The sequence below is a fragment of the Eucyclogobius newberryi genome, unplaced genomic scaffold (assembly GCF_026437365.1).
Source record: "Eucyclogobius newberryi isolate DKJ021-1_F unplaced genomic scaffold, fEucNew1.0.hap1 SCAF_42, whole genome shotgun sequence".
Lineage (NCBI taxonomy): Eukaryota > Metazoa > Chordata > Actinopteri > Gobiiformes > Gobiidae > Eucyclogobius > Eucyclogobius newberryi.
This window is the reverse complement of record NW_027316079.1, coordinates 386,201-398,167: the sequence shown is the minus strand read 5'-3', so window position 1 is coordinate 398,167 and position 11,967 is coordinate 386,201. Positions and strand designations below refer to the sequence as shown.

At 52.8% G+C, this 11,967-nt stretch overlaps 4 protein-coding genes across 6 annotated transcripts in view; 2 read left to right on the top strand and 2 right to left on the bottom strand.

The window, feature by feature from the left end:
* lgals3b (lectin, galactoside binding soluble 3b) overlaps window positions 1-799 on the bottom strand; it is a 26,842-nt gene extending 26,043 nt beyond the window's left edge. For both annotated transcript variants that reach the window (XM_072464255.1, XM_072464256.1), the window contains exon 1: window positions 691-799. The gene's annotated coding sequence lies outside the window, so the exon portion shown is untranslated. The remainder of the gene's footprint in view (window positions 1-690) is intronic.
* A 507-nt stretch (window positions 800-1,306) lies between these two features.
* lrrc57 (leucine rich repeat containing 57) lies at window positions 1,307-3,707 on the bottom strand. Its single transcript, XM_072464266.1, has 6 exons — window positions 3,684-3,707; window positions 2,982-3,310; window positions 2,736-2,871; window positions 2,381-2,649; window positions 2,041-2,226; window positions 1,307-1,802 (listed from the first exon to the last, which is right to left on the bottom strand). Exons 2-6 carry the CDS (start codon window positions 3,063-3,065, stop codon window positions 1,761-1,763), a joined length of 717 nt encoding a protein of 238 aa, XP_072320367.1. The 5' UTR covers window positions 3,066-3,310; window positions 3,684-3,707; the 3' UTR covers window positions 1,307-1,760.
* A 473-nt stretch (window positions 3,708-4,180) lies between these two features.
* Window positions 4,181-10,111, top strand: haus2 (HAUS augmin like complex subunit 2). Of its 2 annotated transcripts, none has more exons than XM_072464258.1 (7): window positions 4,181-4,327; window positions 6,763-6,849; window positions 6,932-7,030; window positions 7,115-7,178; window positions 7,320-7,452; window positions 9,262-9,370; window positions 9,444-10,111. In XM_072464258.1, the coding sequence occupies exons 2-7, from the start codon at window positions 6,763-6,765 to the stop codon at window positions 9,576-9,578; spliced, it is 627 nt and encodes a 208-aa protein (XP_072320359.1). In that variant the 5' UTR covers window positions 4,181-4,327; the 3' UTR covers window positions 9,579-10,111. The 2 variants fall into 2 exon arrangements, with proteins under 2 accessions (XP_072320359.1, XP_072320358.1); XM_072464257.1 differs by having other exon boundaries at window positions 4,182-4,327; window positions 7,109-7,178; window positions 9,444-10,109.
* Window positions 4,490-6,384, top strand: pole2 (polymerase (DNA directed), epsilon 2). Its single transcript, XM_072464254.1, has one exon. The coding sequence runs from the start codon at window positions 4,546-4,548 to the stop codon at window positions 6,127-6,129; it is 1,584 nt and encodes a 527-aa protein (XP_072320355.1). The 5' UTR covers window positions 4,490-4,545; the 3' UTR covers window positions 6,130-6,384.
* Window positions 10,112-11,967: the final 1,856 nt, after the last annotated feature.

Here is an 11,967-nt window from a genome sequence, read left to right as displayed (position 1 = left end):
TCTAATAGCCCATTAAGATTCTGAATAGGCTCGGTAGATACAAGGGGGAGTTTCTGTTGAAACAAACAACTCTTTCTACTTCAGGAAGGCTCCTCCCAATGGGCGGGTCTTACCACAGAACAGTATTAATATCGGAGTTCTCGACCTAAATTCTGTTATTGACAATGACTCTTGGATGAGAGTCGAAACGTCTATTTTTTCAAACTGAGTCCAGATGAAACAACTGAAGCTTTTTCTACTATGGAACACGCCTGGACCAATGAGGGACACGCCCACATTTATGCAAATGTTTTATTATTTTAAGACTGGACAGAAGCTCCAGGAACTTCACCCACAGTTAAAGCTTTGTGTCCAGATCTAAACCAGGTCTAAACCAGGTCTAAACCAGGTCTAAACCAGATCTAAACCAGGTCTAAACCAGGTCTAAACCAGGTCTAAACCAGATCTAAACCAGGTCTAAACCAGGTCTAAACCAGGTCTAAACCAGGTCTAAACCAGGTCTAAACCAGGACTAAACCAGGTCTAAACCAGGTCTAAACCAGGTCCAAACCAGATCTAAACCAGATCTAAACCAGATCTAAACCAGGTCTGAATCTGGTTTGAACCCGGAATAAAGTTTACACTGTTTTTAGTTTCAACTGAAACGAGTTTTACAGCTGAATCTGTTTCTAAAGAAAAGTGTGAACTCACCAGTTAGTCTTTGGTCCTGACTTGGTCCTGACTTGGTCCTGGGTCTAAACCTGGTCTTGGGACAGTCCTGAGTGAGTCCCTTTTACCTGTGTTTGCTCTGGTCCGGGTGCGGCACTATGAGGGGTGTGGAAGGGCGGGGACAGTCTCCATGGAAATGCTGTAGTGTTGATGTAGTTTTAAAGAAACACTAGAGCAGCTGAGTCACTGAGTCCAGCACCAGGAGGACATTTTGTGACTGGAAAATAAAACAGAGACAGAAGTTCGACTGAAGGACGAGTCCGAAGTCCAGACCAAGTCCAGATTTGGTTTCTACAGTTCCAACATGGCCGCCGCGCCTGGAGCTCAGACTTCGTCCTCTAGTGTTTTATACACACAGTCTGAGGTGAGTCAGTCTCCATGGAAACAGTAAAATATCAATAAACAAATGGATCAGAGCGAGAGACTGAAGCTCTGATCCACATGAAGGTGAAGGTTCCACCTCCTCCACAGATCAGGGTTCCTCAGAGTGGTTCACATCAGGGTTCCTCAGAGTGGTTCACATCAGGGGTCAAACAGGGTCACACGGGGTCAAACAGGGTCACACGGGGTCACACATTAGTATTAAACAGAGCAGAGCGAGTGTTGCATTAGTTTATTGGATTAAACATAAAAAGATTTGCATTATTTACATTTGGACAAAACCTCAGATTGTGAAACACTAAAATAAGTGAAAGTGTCATAATTCATGTGAGTGACACTTGAGCAGAAGAATTTTCAAGAATATTAAAGATAGAGCTCGTTCTGCAGAAGCTGAAGCGTTTTTACATCGTGATAAAGTCGAGCTCGAGCGAAGCAGAAAACGACACATGAAGTTTGTCTTCAGTGTGAGAGCTTCATCTGGGTCAGAGGCTTCATCTGGGTCAGAGGCTTCATCTGGTTCTGAAGCTTCATCTGGGTCAGAGGCTTCATCTGGTTCTGAAGCTTCATCTGGGTCAGAGGCTTCATCTGGGTCAGAGGCTTCATCTGGGTCAGAGGCTTCATCTGGTTCTGAAGCTTCATCTGGTTCTGAAGCTTCATCTGGTTCTGAAGCTTCAGGTGAACTTCTTCTTTGTGGCGGTGAATCTTTCCATGTACTGAAACAACAAGACAGGTTTAAGTCCTGGACCGGGTCAGGACCTGGACGGGTCAGGACCTGGATGGGTCAGGACCGGGTCAGGACCTGGATGGGTCAGGACCTGGATGGGTCAGGACCTGGACGGGTCAGGACCGGGTCAGGACCTGGACGGGTCAGGACCTGGATGGGTCAGGACCGGGTCAGGACCTGGATGGGTCAGGACCGGGATGGGTCAGGACCGGGTCAGGACCTCTCACCTTGTCGTAGCCCTGCAGGTCTCGCAGGTCCTTCACTTCAAACAGATTCCCCTCCAGAGACAGAAGTGAGATCTGGGACTGGTCCAGGACAGAGAGAGGAACTGAGGACAGTTCCAGACAGTTCTCCTCCAGACGCAGAACCTTCAGACGAGGACACAGAGCCACAGAGGACGACACGGACGAGATCTGCAACATGGACAAGGACAGGTCTGAAACAGAAACTGGTCCTGGCTCTGGTCCTGGCTCTGGTCCTGGCTCTGGTCCTGGCTCTGGTCCTGGCTCTGGTCCTGGCTCTGGTCCTGGCTCTGGTCCTGGCTCTGGTCCTGGCTCTGGTCCTCACCTGGTTCTGGTTGAAGTTGACCTCGATGGCCTGCAGCTCCTGGACCTCGGGTGGGACAGTGTGGATCTTGTTGTGGGACAGGTCCAGCAGGTCCAGATGTCTCAGAGCTCCGAGTCCCTGAGGCAGCTCTGAGAGGACGTTCCCCGACAGGGACAATGTCCTCAGGGCCCTGAGCTCACACACGGCTCCAGGGACCGACCGGAGCTGGTTCTGGTTCAGGCTCAGGGTCTCCAGCTTCTTCAGACGCCCGATCTCTGCAGGTAAAACCACTGTGGACAGAACCGGGTCAGAACTAGGTTGGCCACAAGCGTTAATTTACCGAGCCCGTGGCTTTAGTTTCAGGTGGCGTACGTACCGAGCCTGTTGGCGTTGAGCGTCAGACTCTTCATCTGGAGGAAGTTTCCGATCGTGGCAGGAAGAAGCTCGATCTTGTTTCCCGACAGGTCGACCGTGCGGAGGTTGGACGTGAGACGCTGCAGCTCCTCCGGGAACTGACGGGACAAACAGAAGATGAGACACAAACAGAAGATGAGACACACTCGACTCTGGAGGAGACGTGATGGTGAGGTCCAGGTCCAGGTCCTCGTCCTCAGTGTCTCACCTCCTGCAGACCTTTCCCTGTGAGCTGGAACACTCCGGTCTTCTGAGAGGTTTCCAGGTGGGACTTGAGCGCGCTGTTCCCCATCTCTGTCCTCTTTTGTCCTCACCCCAGTCGTCACAGTCCTCTCCCGGGGTGTCCCTCTCTCCTCTCCCGCTCAGCAGCTCCTCCTCACGACCCCTCTCTCCTCCAGGGCCCGGTGGTCAGCTCAGGGGCCCGGTGGTCAGCTCATGCCCGGCTCCAGGCCCTCCTCAGCGGGATGGAGCTGCTCTCCGTGTCCGCTTCACACTCGCTCTGCTCTGGCCGCGTTAATGCGATCAGCCGCTGAAATCCTGAGATTATAATGACAAAAACAAACTCAGACTCGGTCGCAGAGCTCGTAAACTCACGCCACGGACACGGGGAAGTCCCACGATGCCGCGTGGATGAGGTAAACTGCACAAAAAAAGGCTACAAGTTCATATTTTCACAAAAATGTTTCAGTTTTGGGCGTAAATCCGAAGCTAGCCGCATTAGCACGTTAGCTTAGTCCCGTTAGCTCGTCATTTTAGAGCTAAATAGTTTGAAAAAACAAGCACAAATATCGCTTTACACGCCCTTAAGTACCAGAATGAACCTGTACATTTGTCCAAATGTTACAAATATAATGTGTTAAGGCTTAAAACTGTAAATAAAAGTACAAAACAGCGCGCAGCCTGTGCTCACCGCAGCTCTGACAGGATCTCTCACGCATGCGCAGACGGTCTTGTAAAATAAATACATAATACAATAAAAATGAATATGAATAAGTAAAATAAAATGAATAAAGTGGCCATTTTGTCAATACATCCATTACATTGAAATACTGTTGTATTAAAAACTGCAAATTAGACCAGTAATAATGCATTCTTTAACTAACATCTATTTTTATTTTACATCTGTTTAACACAATATTATAACAATATACATATTCTTGACTCTGAGATGTAAACAAATTAGTTTAAAAAAACGTCTTCAATGTTTATAAAACAAACTAAACATTTCAAACCAGTTAAAAAAATAACATTTTCGTAAAATGACTGTGTTTTTGAATATTTTTACCTGCTGCATCTAGAAATTATGCCTCCGAATTCAAAACAAGCACAAAAATGAAGAATAAACGGAATCAAAAGCTTGTATTCCTTGGCGGCAGTGGCGCGGAGTGTCCGCTCGGGGGCAGCACACACCGGAAACAGGAACACGCTCAAACTCCGAAGCGGCTTTTGTCCGGGAGAGTTTTTGGTTCTTATTTTTCACGTTTTTGGACCCTAAATAAACGCAAATAAAGTCCACGGAGCTTCTACCGCGGCGCGCCCGTCCGGGACTCAAAGGTGCGTCCCGCTTTTGTCTGTTAAAGATCATCACGTTTATATAATCCGCAAAATAAGACACAACCCGGAGAATAGCCCGCGTAAAAGCGAGAAAAGACACGTGTATTCACGCGTGGCATTAGAAACAACGTCTAATCACGTCCAACAACTTTATGTAAACCGGAAAAAGACGTCACGTTTGTGATTTGGCGCCAAACCCCGAGTCACAACAAACAAAGATGGACGCGGCCCGGGACGTCAAGACGAAAGTGTCCGCGGGCTTCAAGATGCGCGGGCTCCTGCTCCGCCCGGACGCCAGCCGCTTCCTCGTGGAGCTGCTAGAGTCCGTGTCCGCCGCGGAGCTGGACGCGGTCACGGAGCGCGTGCTGGACGCGGTGGAGAAGCAGCCGCTCGTGTCCAGCGTGATCGAGCTGTCCGTGCTGCAGAGCGCGGTGCGGGAGTGCACGCGGGACGGGGACGACGCCGGAGACCATGTCTTCAACATCATCGGAGCCTACGACGTCCCGAGATACGTCTACAACGCGCAGCGGAAGAAGTTCCTCCTGGCCACGGCGCCGGGCAGCCTGTGCGGACCGGCCCGGGACAAGGCGGAGCTCTTCCGGGAGCGCTACACCGTCTTACAGCAGCGCACGCACCGGCACGAGCTCTTCACTCCCCCTGCCGTCGGGACCGTGGTGGGCGAGGGACACAACAAGTTCCAGCTGAAGACCATCGACGCTCTCCTGGGCAGCACGGCCAAGCTGGGCGAGGTCATCGTCCTGGGCATGATCACGCAGCTCAAAGAGGGTCAGTTCCACCTGGAGGACCCCAGCGGGACGGTGCAGTTGGACATGTCCCACGCCCAGTTCCACAACGGGCTGTACACGGAGTCTTGTTTCATCCTGGCTGAAGGCTGGTACGAGGACGGCGTCTTCCACGTCAGCGGCGTGGGCTTCCCTCCCACGGAGCCGGCGGCGGCCACCAGGGCGTATTACGGCGACGTCAACTTCTTCGGGGGCCCCTCCAACATGTCGGTGAAGGCCTCCGCCAAGCTGAAGCAGCTGGAGGAGGAGAACGAAGACGCCATGTTCGTGCTGGTGTCCGACGTGTGGCTGGACAGCGTGGAGGTCATGGAGAAGCTGGACCTCATGTTCTCGGGGTACGCGGCCACGCCCCCCACGTGTTTCGTCTTCTGCGGGAACTTCTCCTCGGCCCCTTTCGGGAAGACGCAGATCAAATCCCTCCGAGAGTCGCTGCGGGCGCTCGCCGACCTCATCTGTTCCCATCCCAGCATTCACGGTGGAAGTCGCTTCGTGTTTGTCCCGGGCCCCGAAGACCCGGGCCCCGGAGGCATCTTACCCAGACCTCCTCTGGCTGACTACATCACGGCCGAGTTCCGAGAGCGAGTGCCCTTCTCCGTGTTCAGCACAAACCCCTGCAGGGTCCAGTACTGCAGCCAGGAGCTGGTGCTCCTGAGGGAGGACATGGTCAACAAGATGTGCCGGAGCTGCGTCCGGCTGCCCAACGCCGGCCTGGACATCCCTGACCACTTTGTGAAGAGCGTGCTGTCCCAGGCACATCTGGCCCCGCTGCCCCTGAGCGTGAGCCCCGTGTTCTGGGCGTACGACGGGGCCCTGCGCGTGTACCCGGTGCCCGACGTCATCGTGTTCGCCGACAAGTACGAGCCCTTCAGCGTCACGCACAGCGAATGTCTGTGCCTCAACCCGGGCTCGTTCCCCCGCAGCGGCTTCAGGTTCAAAGTGTACTACCCGTCCAGCCGGACGGCGGAGGACAGTGCGCTCACGCCGATGCCCGCTCCGTAACCGTGGTGATGCCAGACTGGACCGGTCACTGTCTTTTGTGAACGCGTAAAAAGATGAAAGTACTCGCTTCATGAACTCTTAAAAGTACAAATACGTCTACAAACTATAAAACACATGTTTCTTTATCAAATATGTTTTTTCTTTAAAACACGTTGAGATGAACCTCCAGGAGCAGATGATGAACACGTGTCAAGTTTTCTGTGACTTTGTCGAATCAGAACTTTTATCACAAAATAAAGAATCTCACTGAACGTTTCCTCTGGTTTCAGTCTGACCCTGTGTTTAACATAGGATCATCTTTATTGTCCCACATGGGGAAATTTCACTGTTGCAACGCAGTAGATCCAGAAGAGAAGAAGGGGGGGCGCTGTGCTCTGGGGGGGGGGGGGGGGGGGCGCTCTTGTCACTGCTGCAGCTGAAACTGCTGCTCCACAAGCCAGACTGTCAGGGGTCAGTCTCAGAGGTCAGGGGTCAGTCTCAGAAAGATGTGCCATTCTTAAATTGACCTTCAAAGTGGTGCGTGTGGTCAGTGGTCAGCTGTGGGGGTCTTCAGCTCCACAGGTATTACATTAGGGGCTTTAGTTCTTATCGTTTATGGTCAGTGTGCTTGACCGGTGTGAGTCTGTGTTTCAGATGCTTCACAGAGATCTGAGCATGTTCTCTGTGACTCCTGCGGCCAGCGTTCTGTCCAGATGTGTGTCCAGAGGAGCCATGGGACAGGTGAGGACTGACCACACCCGAGGTCAGACTGAGACTGAGGGGTTCTGACCACACCCGAGGTCTTGACACAGTTTTGTTTCAGGAGGAGATAGACTCCGCCCTCTCTGATGTAAGCCCCGCCTTCTCCTCGCACCTGTTCAGAACTGAGGAGCGAATCAGAGCCCAGAGAGACCTGGACCAGGTACTGCTTTAGACCCGGGTCGGTTCTGACCTGGTTCTGACCCGGGTCTGACCCGGATCTGACCCGGGTTCTCTTCAGTTACAGTTGCAGATGGACTTGTTGCAGTTGGACAAACTGAACGCAGACGTCACTCATCCTTTTCACCTCAGTGAGTTTCACTTTTTACATTGAACCCGGCGGTGGAGGGTCCTGCTGCATGTCCGCCCTTCTCTCATCCCCATTTCACGCTGGGTCCTGGTTTAGGCCCGGTTTAGTCTCATGTTGGACTTCTTTCTTCCTTCTGTTTCAGTTTGTCACTTCCAGCATCTACAGAGCTTCTCTTCTCACCTTCACAACGTTCTACGAGATCAGACACTTCTCCGACAGAGGCTCCTGAGGCCTCTGGGCAGGACGCACCTGCCTGCACCGGCCCACCTGCACAGGTAACCCCAGGGTCAGGAGGGTCAGGAGGGTCAGTGGGCGTCCGGTTTGGGAGCAGAGGTCTAATGAAGCTAATCGATAAAACAGTTTTAGCGGCTGATGTGAAGCCCATCTCCATATGTAGAGATCTGAGTGCGTTTCATGTCAACCTCAGAGCCAATCAGGAGCCAGGCCCCTCTCTTAGCAACGAGCCGTGCTAGCTGTCAATCTGTGCGTTCAGACCTGTGTAAATGTGGCTCTTCTGCAGGTTCGTGGTGCGTTCACAGACCTGTGTAAATGTGGCTCTTCTGCAGGTTCGTGGTGCGTTCACAGACCTGTGTAAATGTGGCTCTTCTGCAGGTTCGTGGTGCGTTCACAGACCTGTGTAAATGTGGCTCTTCTGCAGGTTCGTGGTGCGTTCACAGACCTGTGTAAATGTGGCTCTTCTGCAGGTTCGTGGTGCGTTCACAGACCTGTGTAAATGTGGCTCTTCTGCAGGTTCGTGGTGCGTTCACAGACCTGTGTAAATGTGGCTCTTCTGCAGGTCCGTGGTGCGTTCACAGACCTGTGTAAATGTGGCTCTTCTGCAGGTTCGTGGTGCGTTCACAGACCTGTGTAAATGTGGCTCTTCTGCAGGTTCGTGGTGCGTTCACAGACCTGTGTAAATGTGGCTCTTCTGCAGGTTCGTGGTGCGTTCACAGACCTGTGTAAATGTGGCTCTTCTGCAGGTTCGTGGTGCGTTCACAGACCTGTGTAAATGTGGCTCTTCTGCAGGTTCGTGGTGCGTTCACAGACCTGTGTAAATGTGGCTCTTCTTCAGGTTCGTGGTGCGTTCACAGACCTGTGTAAATGTGGCTCTTCTTCAGGTCCGTGGTGCGTTCACAGACCTGTGTAAATGTGGCTCTTCTTCAGGTCCGTGGTGCGTTCACAGACCTGTGTAAATGTGGCTCTTCTTCAGGTCCGTGGTGCGTTCACAGACCTGTGTAAATGTGGCTCTTCTTCAGGTTCGTGGTGCGTTCACAGACCTGTGTAAATGTGGCTCTTCTGCAGGTTCGTGGTGCGTTCACAGACCTGTGTAAATGTGGCTCTTCTGCAGGTTCGTGGTGCGTTCACAGACCTGTGTAAATGTGGCTCTTCTGCAGGTTCGTGGTGCGTTCACAGACCTGTGTAAATGTGGCTCTTCTGCAGGTTCGTGGTGCGTTCACAGACCTGTGTAAATGTGGCTCTTCTGCAGGTTCGTGGTGCGTTCACAGACCTGTGTAAATGTGGCTCTTCTGCAGGTTCGTGGTGCGTTCACAGACCTGTGTAAATGTGGCTCTTCTGCAGGTTCGTGGTGCGTTCACAGACCTGTGTAAATGTGGCTCTTCTGCAGGTTCGTGGTGCGTTCACAGACCTGTGTAAATGTGGCTCTTCTGCAGGTTCGTGGTGCGTTCACAGACCTGTGTAAATGTGGCTCTTCTTCAGGTTCGTGGTGCGTTCACAGACCTGTGTAAATGTGGCTCTTCTGCAGGTTCGTGGTGCGTTCACAGACCTGTGTAAATGTGGCTCTTCTGCAGGTTCGTGGTGCGTTCACAGACCTGTGTAAATGTGGCTCTTCTGCAGGTTCGTGGTGCGTTCACAGACCTGTGTAAATGTGGCTCTTCTGCAGGTTCGTGGTGCGTTCACAGACCTGTGTAAATGTGGCTCTTCTGCAGGTTCGTGGTGCGTTCACAGACCTGTGTAAATGTGGCTCTTCTGCAGGTTCGTGGTGCGTTCACAGACCTGTGTAAATGTGGCTCTTCTGCAGGTTCGTGGTGCGTTCACAGACCTGTGTAAATGTGGCTCTTCTGCAGGTTCGTGGTGGACCTCGTGCGTCTCTTCCTGGACCTCATTGAGACTCTGGAGCAGAAGATCTGGTTGGTCCGGAGCAGTCCCAGCGCTCCTGAACGCCTCTCAGAGATGGTCAGTGACATCATTGTCCTCAGAACTCCTCCCTCTGTCAGACTACATTACCCATGATCCTCTCTGTCCTCAGAACTCCTCCCTCTCTTTGCTGCTGTCACTTGTGGCCGAGGTCCAGACTTTGTCCAATCAGATTCTGACGTGGAAGGAAGTGCGCAGCAGCGTTTTGAGTGACAGCTCTGGCCCAAGCACAACCTCTGACCCGTGACCCCTGACCTCACCCGTGACCACTGACCTCACCCGTGACCACTGACCTCACCCGTGACCACTGACCTCACCCGTGACCACTGACCTCACCCGTGACCCCTGACCTCACCCGTGACCACTGACCTCACCCGTGACCCCTGACCTCACCCGTGACACCTCACCCGTGACCACTGACCTCACCCGTGACCCCTGACCTCACCCGTGACCCCTGACCTCACCCGTGACCACTGACCTCACCCGTGACCCCTGACCTCACCCGTGACACCTCACCTGTGACCCCTGACCTCACCCTTGACACCTCACCCGTGACCACTGACCTCACCCGTGAGCCCTGACCTCACCCGTGACCCCTGACCTCACCCGTGACCCCTGACCTCACCCGTGACACCTCACCCGTGACCACTGACCTCACCCGTGACCACTGACCTCACCCGTGACCACTGACCTCACCCGTGACCCCTGACCTCACCCGTGACCACTGACCTCACCCGTGACACCTCACCTGTGACCTCTGACCCTCGGCTATGTAAATGTCATGATGTTAAGAACTTGTGTAAATAAATTTTGTTTCTTGTCTTTTATATTCTCTCTTTTCTGTCTTTAATGTGATAAAGATAAGATAAGATGTTCCTTTATTGTCCCACATGGGGAAATTTCATTGTTGCAACGCAGGTAGATACAGAGGTAGATCCAGAAGAACAGATCACTTATAGGAAGTCTGAAAAACACTTTCAGTAGAAGATCTCCTATAAATAAATAAAAACTCCCATAGACAAATAAATAAATACATAAATACCATGTCATGTGATCACGACAGTAATTGCACATGAATATGTGTCACGACAGCACATAGATTGCACATGAATTTTACATGAATTTCACATGAATTGCACATATGACAGAGTTGCACATCAGTATTAGGTTAGGTCAGTATTGTGAGTGTTCAGTACTAACAGTGTTTGTTATAAAGTCTGACAGCAGCAGAAGGAAAGACCTTTGAAACCTTTCCTTCACACAGCGAGGGTGGATCAGTCTCTCACTGAAGCTGCTCTCCAGAGCGGACAGAGTGTCCTGCAGGGGACAGAGTGTCCTGCAGGGGACAGAGTGTCCTGCAGGGGACAGAGTGTCCTGCAGGGGATAGAGTGTCCTGCAGGGGGTGACACTCATGGTCCAGCATAGATGTGAATCTAGCCAGGACCCTTCTGTCCCCCACCTCCTGCACCGAGTCCAGAGCACAGCCCAGGACGGAGCTTTGTCCAGCTTCTTCCTCTCTGTGATGACCACACCTACAGGAGCTGATGCACCACAGAGGAGGAGAAGGTCTTCAGGAGTGGCCCTGTCAGGAGTGGCCCTGTCACTCCAAAAGACCTGAGTCTCCTCAGGAGGTGGAGCCGACTCTGGCTCTTCCTGTACAGTCTGTGTTATGAGTCCAGTTTGTGGTTCAGATGAACACCAGGTACTTGTATGAGTCACTCTCTCAATGTCCCGTCCCTGGATGTTCACTGGTGAGGGGGGCGTGGCCTGTCCCGTCCCTGGATGTTCACTGGTGAGGGGGGCGTGGAGTGGCGTCTGCGGAAATCCACCACCATCTCCTTGGTCTTCCCCGCGTTGATGAGGAGGTGGTTCCACAAAGTCCTGCTCCAGTCCTCTGTACTCCGCGTCATCGTCGTCCGTGATGAGTCCGATGATGGCAGAGTGGTCAGAGAACTTCTGCAGGACACAGCTGTCCATGTCATGTCTGAAGTCTGCAGTGTAAAGGGTGAAGAGAAAGGGCGCGAGGACAGTGCCCTGGGGCGCCCCCACACTGCAGGTCCGAGTGTCAGACACACAGTTCCAGGCTCTCACAAACTGGGGTCGGTCTGTGAGGTAGTCCAGGATCCACTCTGCAGGTCGTCCTCCACACCAGCCGTCTCCAGCTTGTCCCTCAGGAGCAGAGGCTGATGGTGTTGAAGGGGCTGGAAAGATCGAAGAACAGAATCCTCACAGAGCTGCCAGGCTTTTCCAGGTGAGAGAGAGAGCGGTGCAGCAGGGAGATGACGGCGTCCTCCACTCCGACGCCAGACCGATATGCAAACTGCAGCGGGTCCATGGCTGAGCTCACGGTGGAGCGGAGGTGGTCCAGGACCAGCCGCTCCAGTGTCTTCATCAGGTGGGACGTGAGAGCCACTGGCCTGAAGCTGTTGAGGTCTTTGGGGTGCGGTGTCTTAGGCACAGGTACCAGACAGGAGGTCTTCAGACCTGTGGTACCAGACAGGAGGTCTTCAGACCTGTGGTACCAGACAGGAGGTCTTCAGACCTGTGGTACCAGACAGGAGGTCTTCAGACCTGTGGTACCACCCTCAGCTTCAGGCTCATGTTGAAGACATGCTCCATAACTCCACACAGTTCAT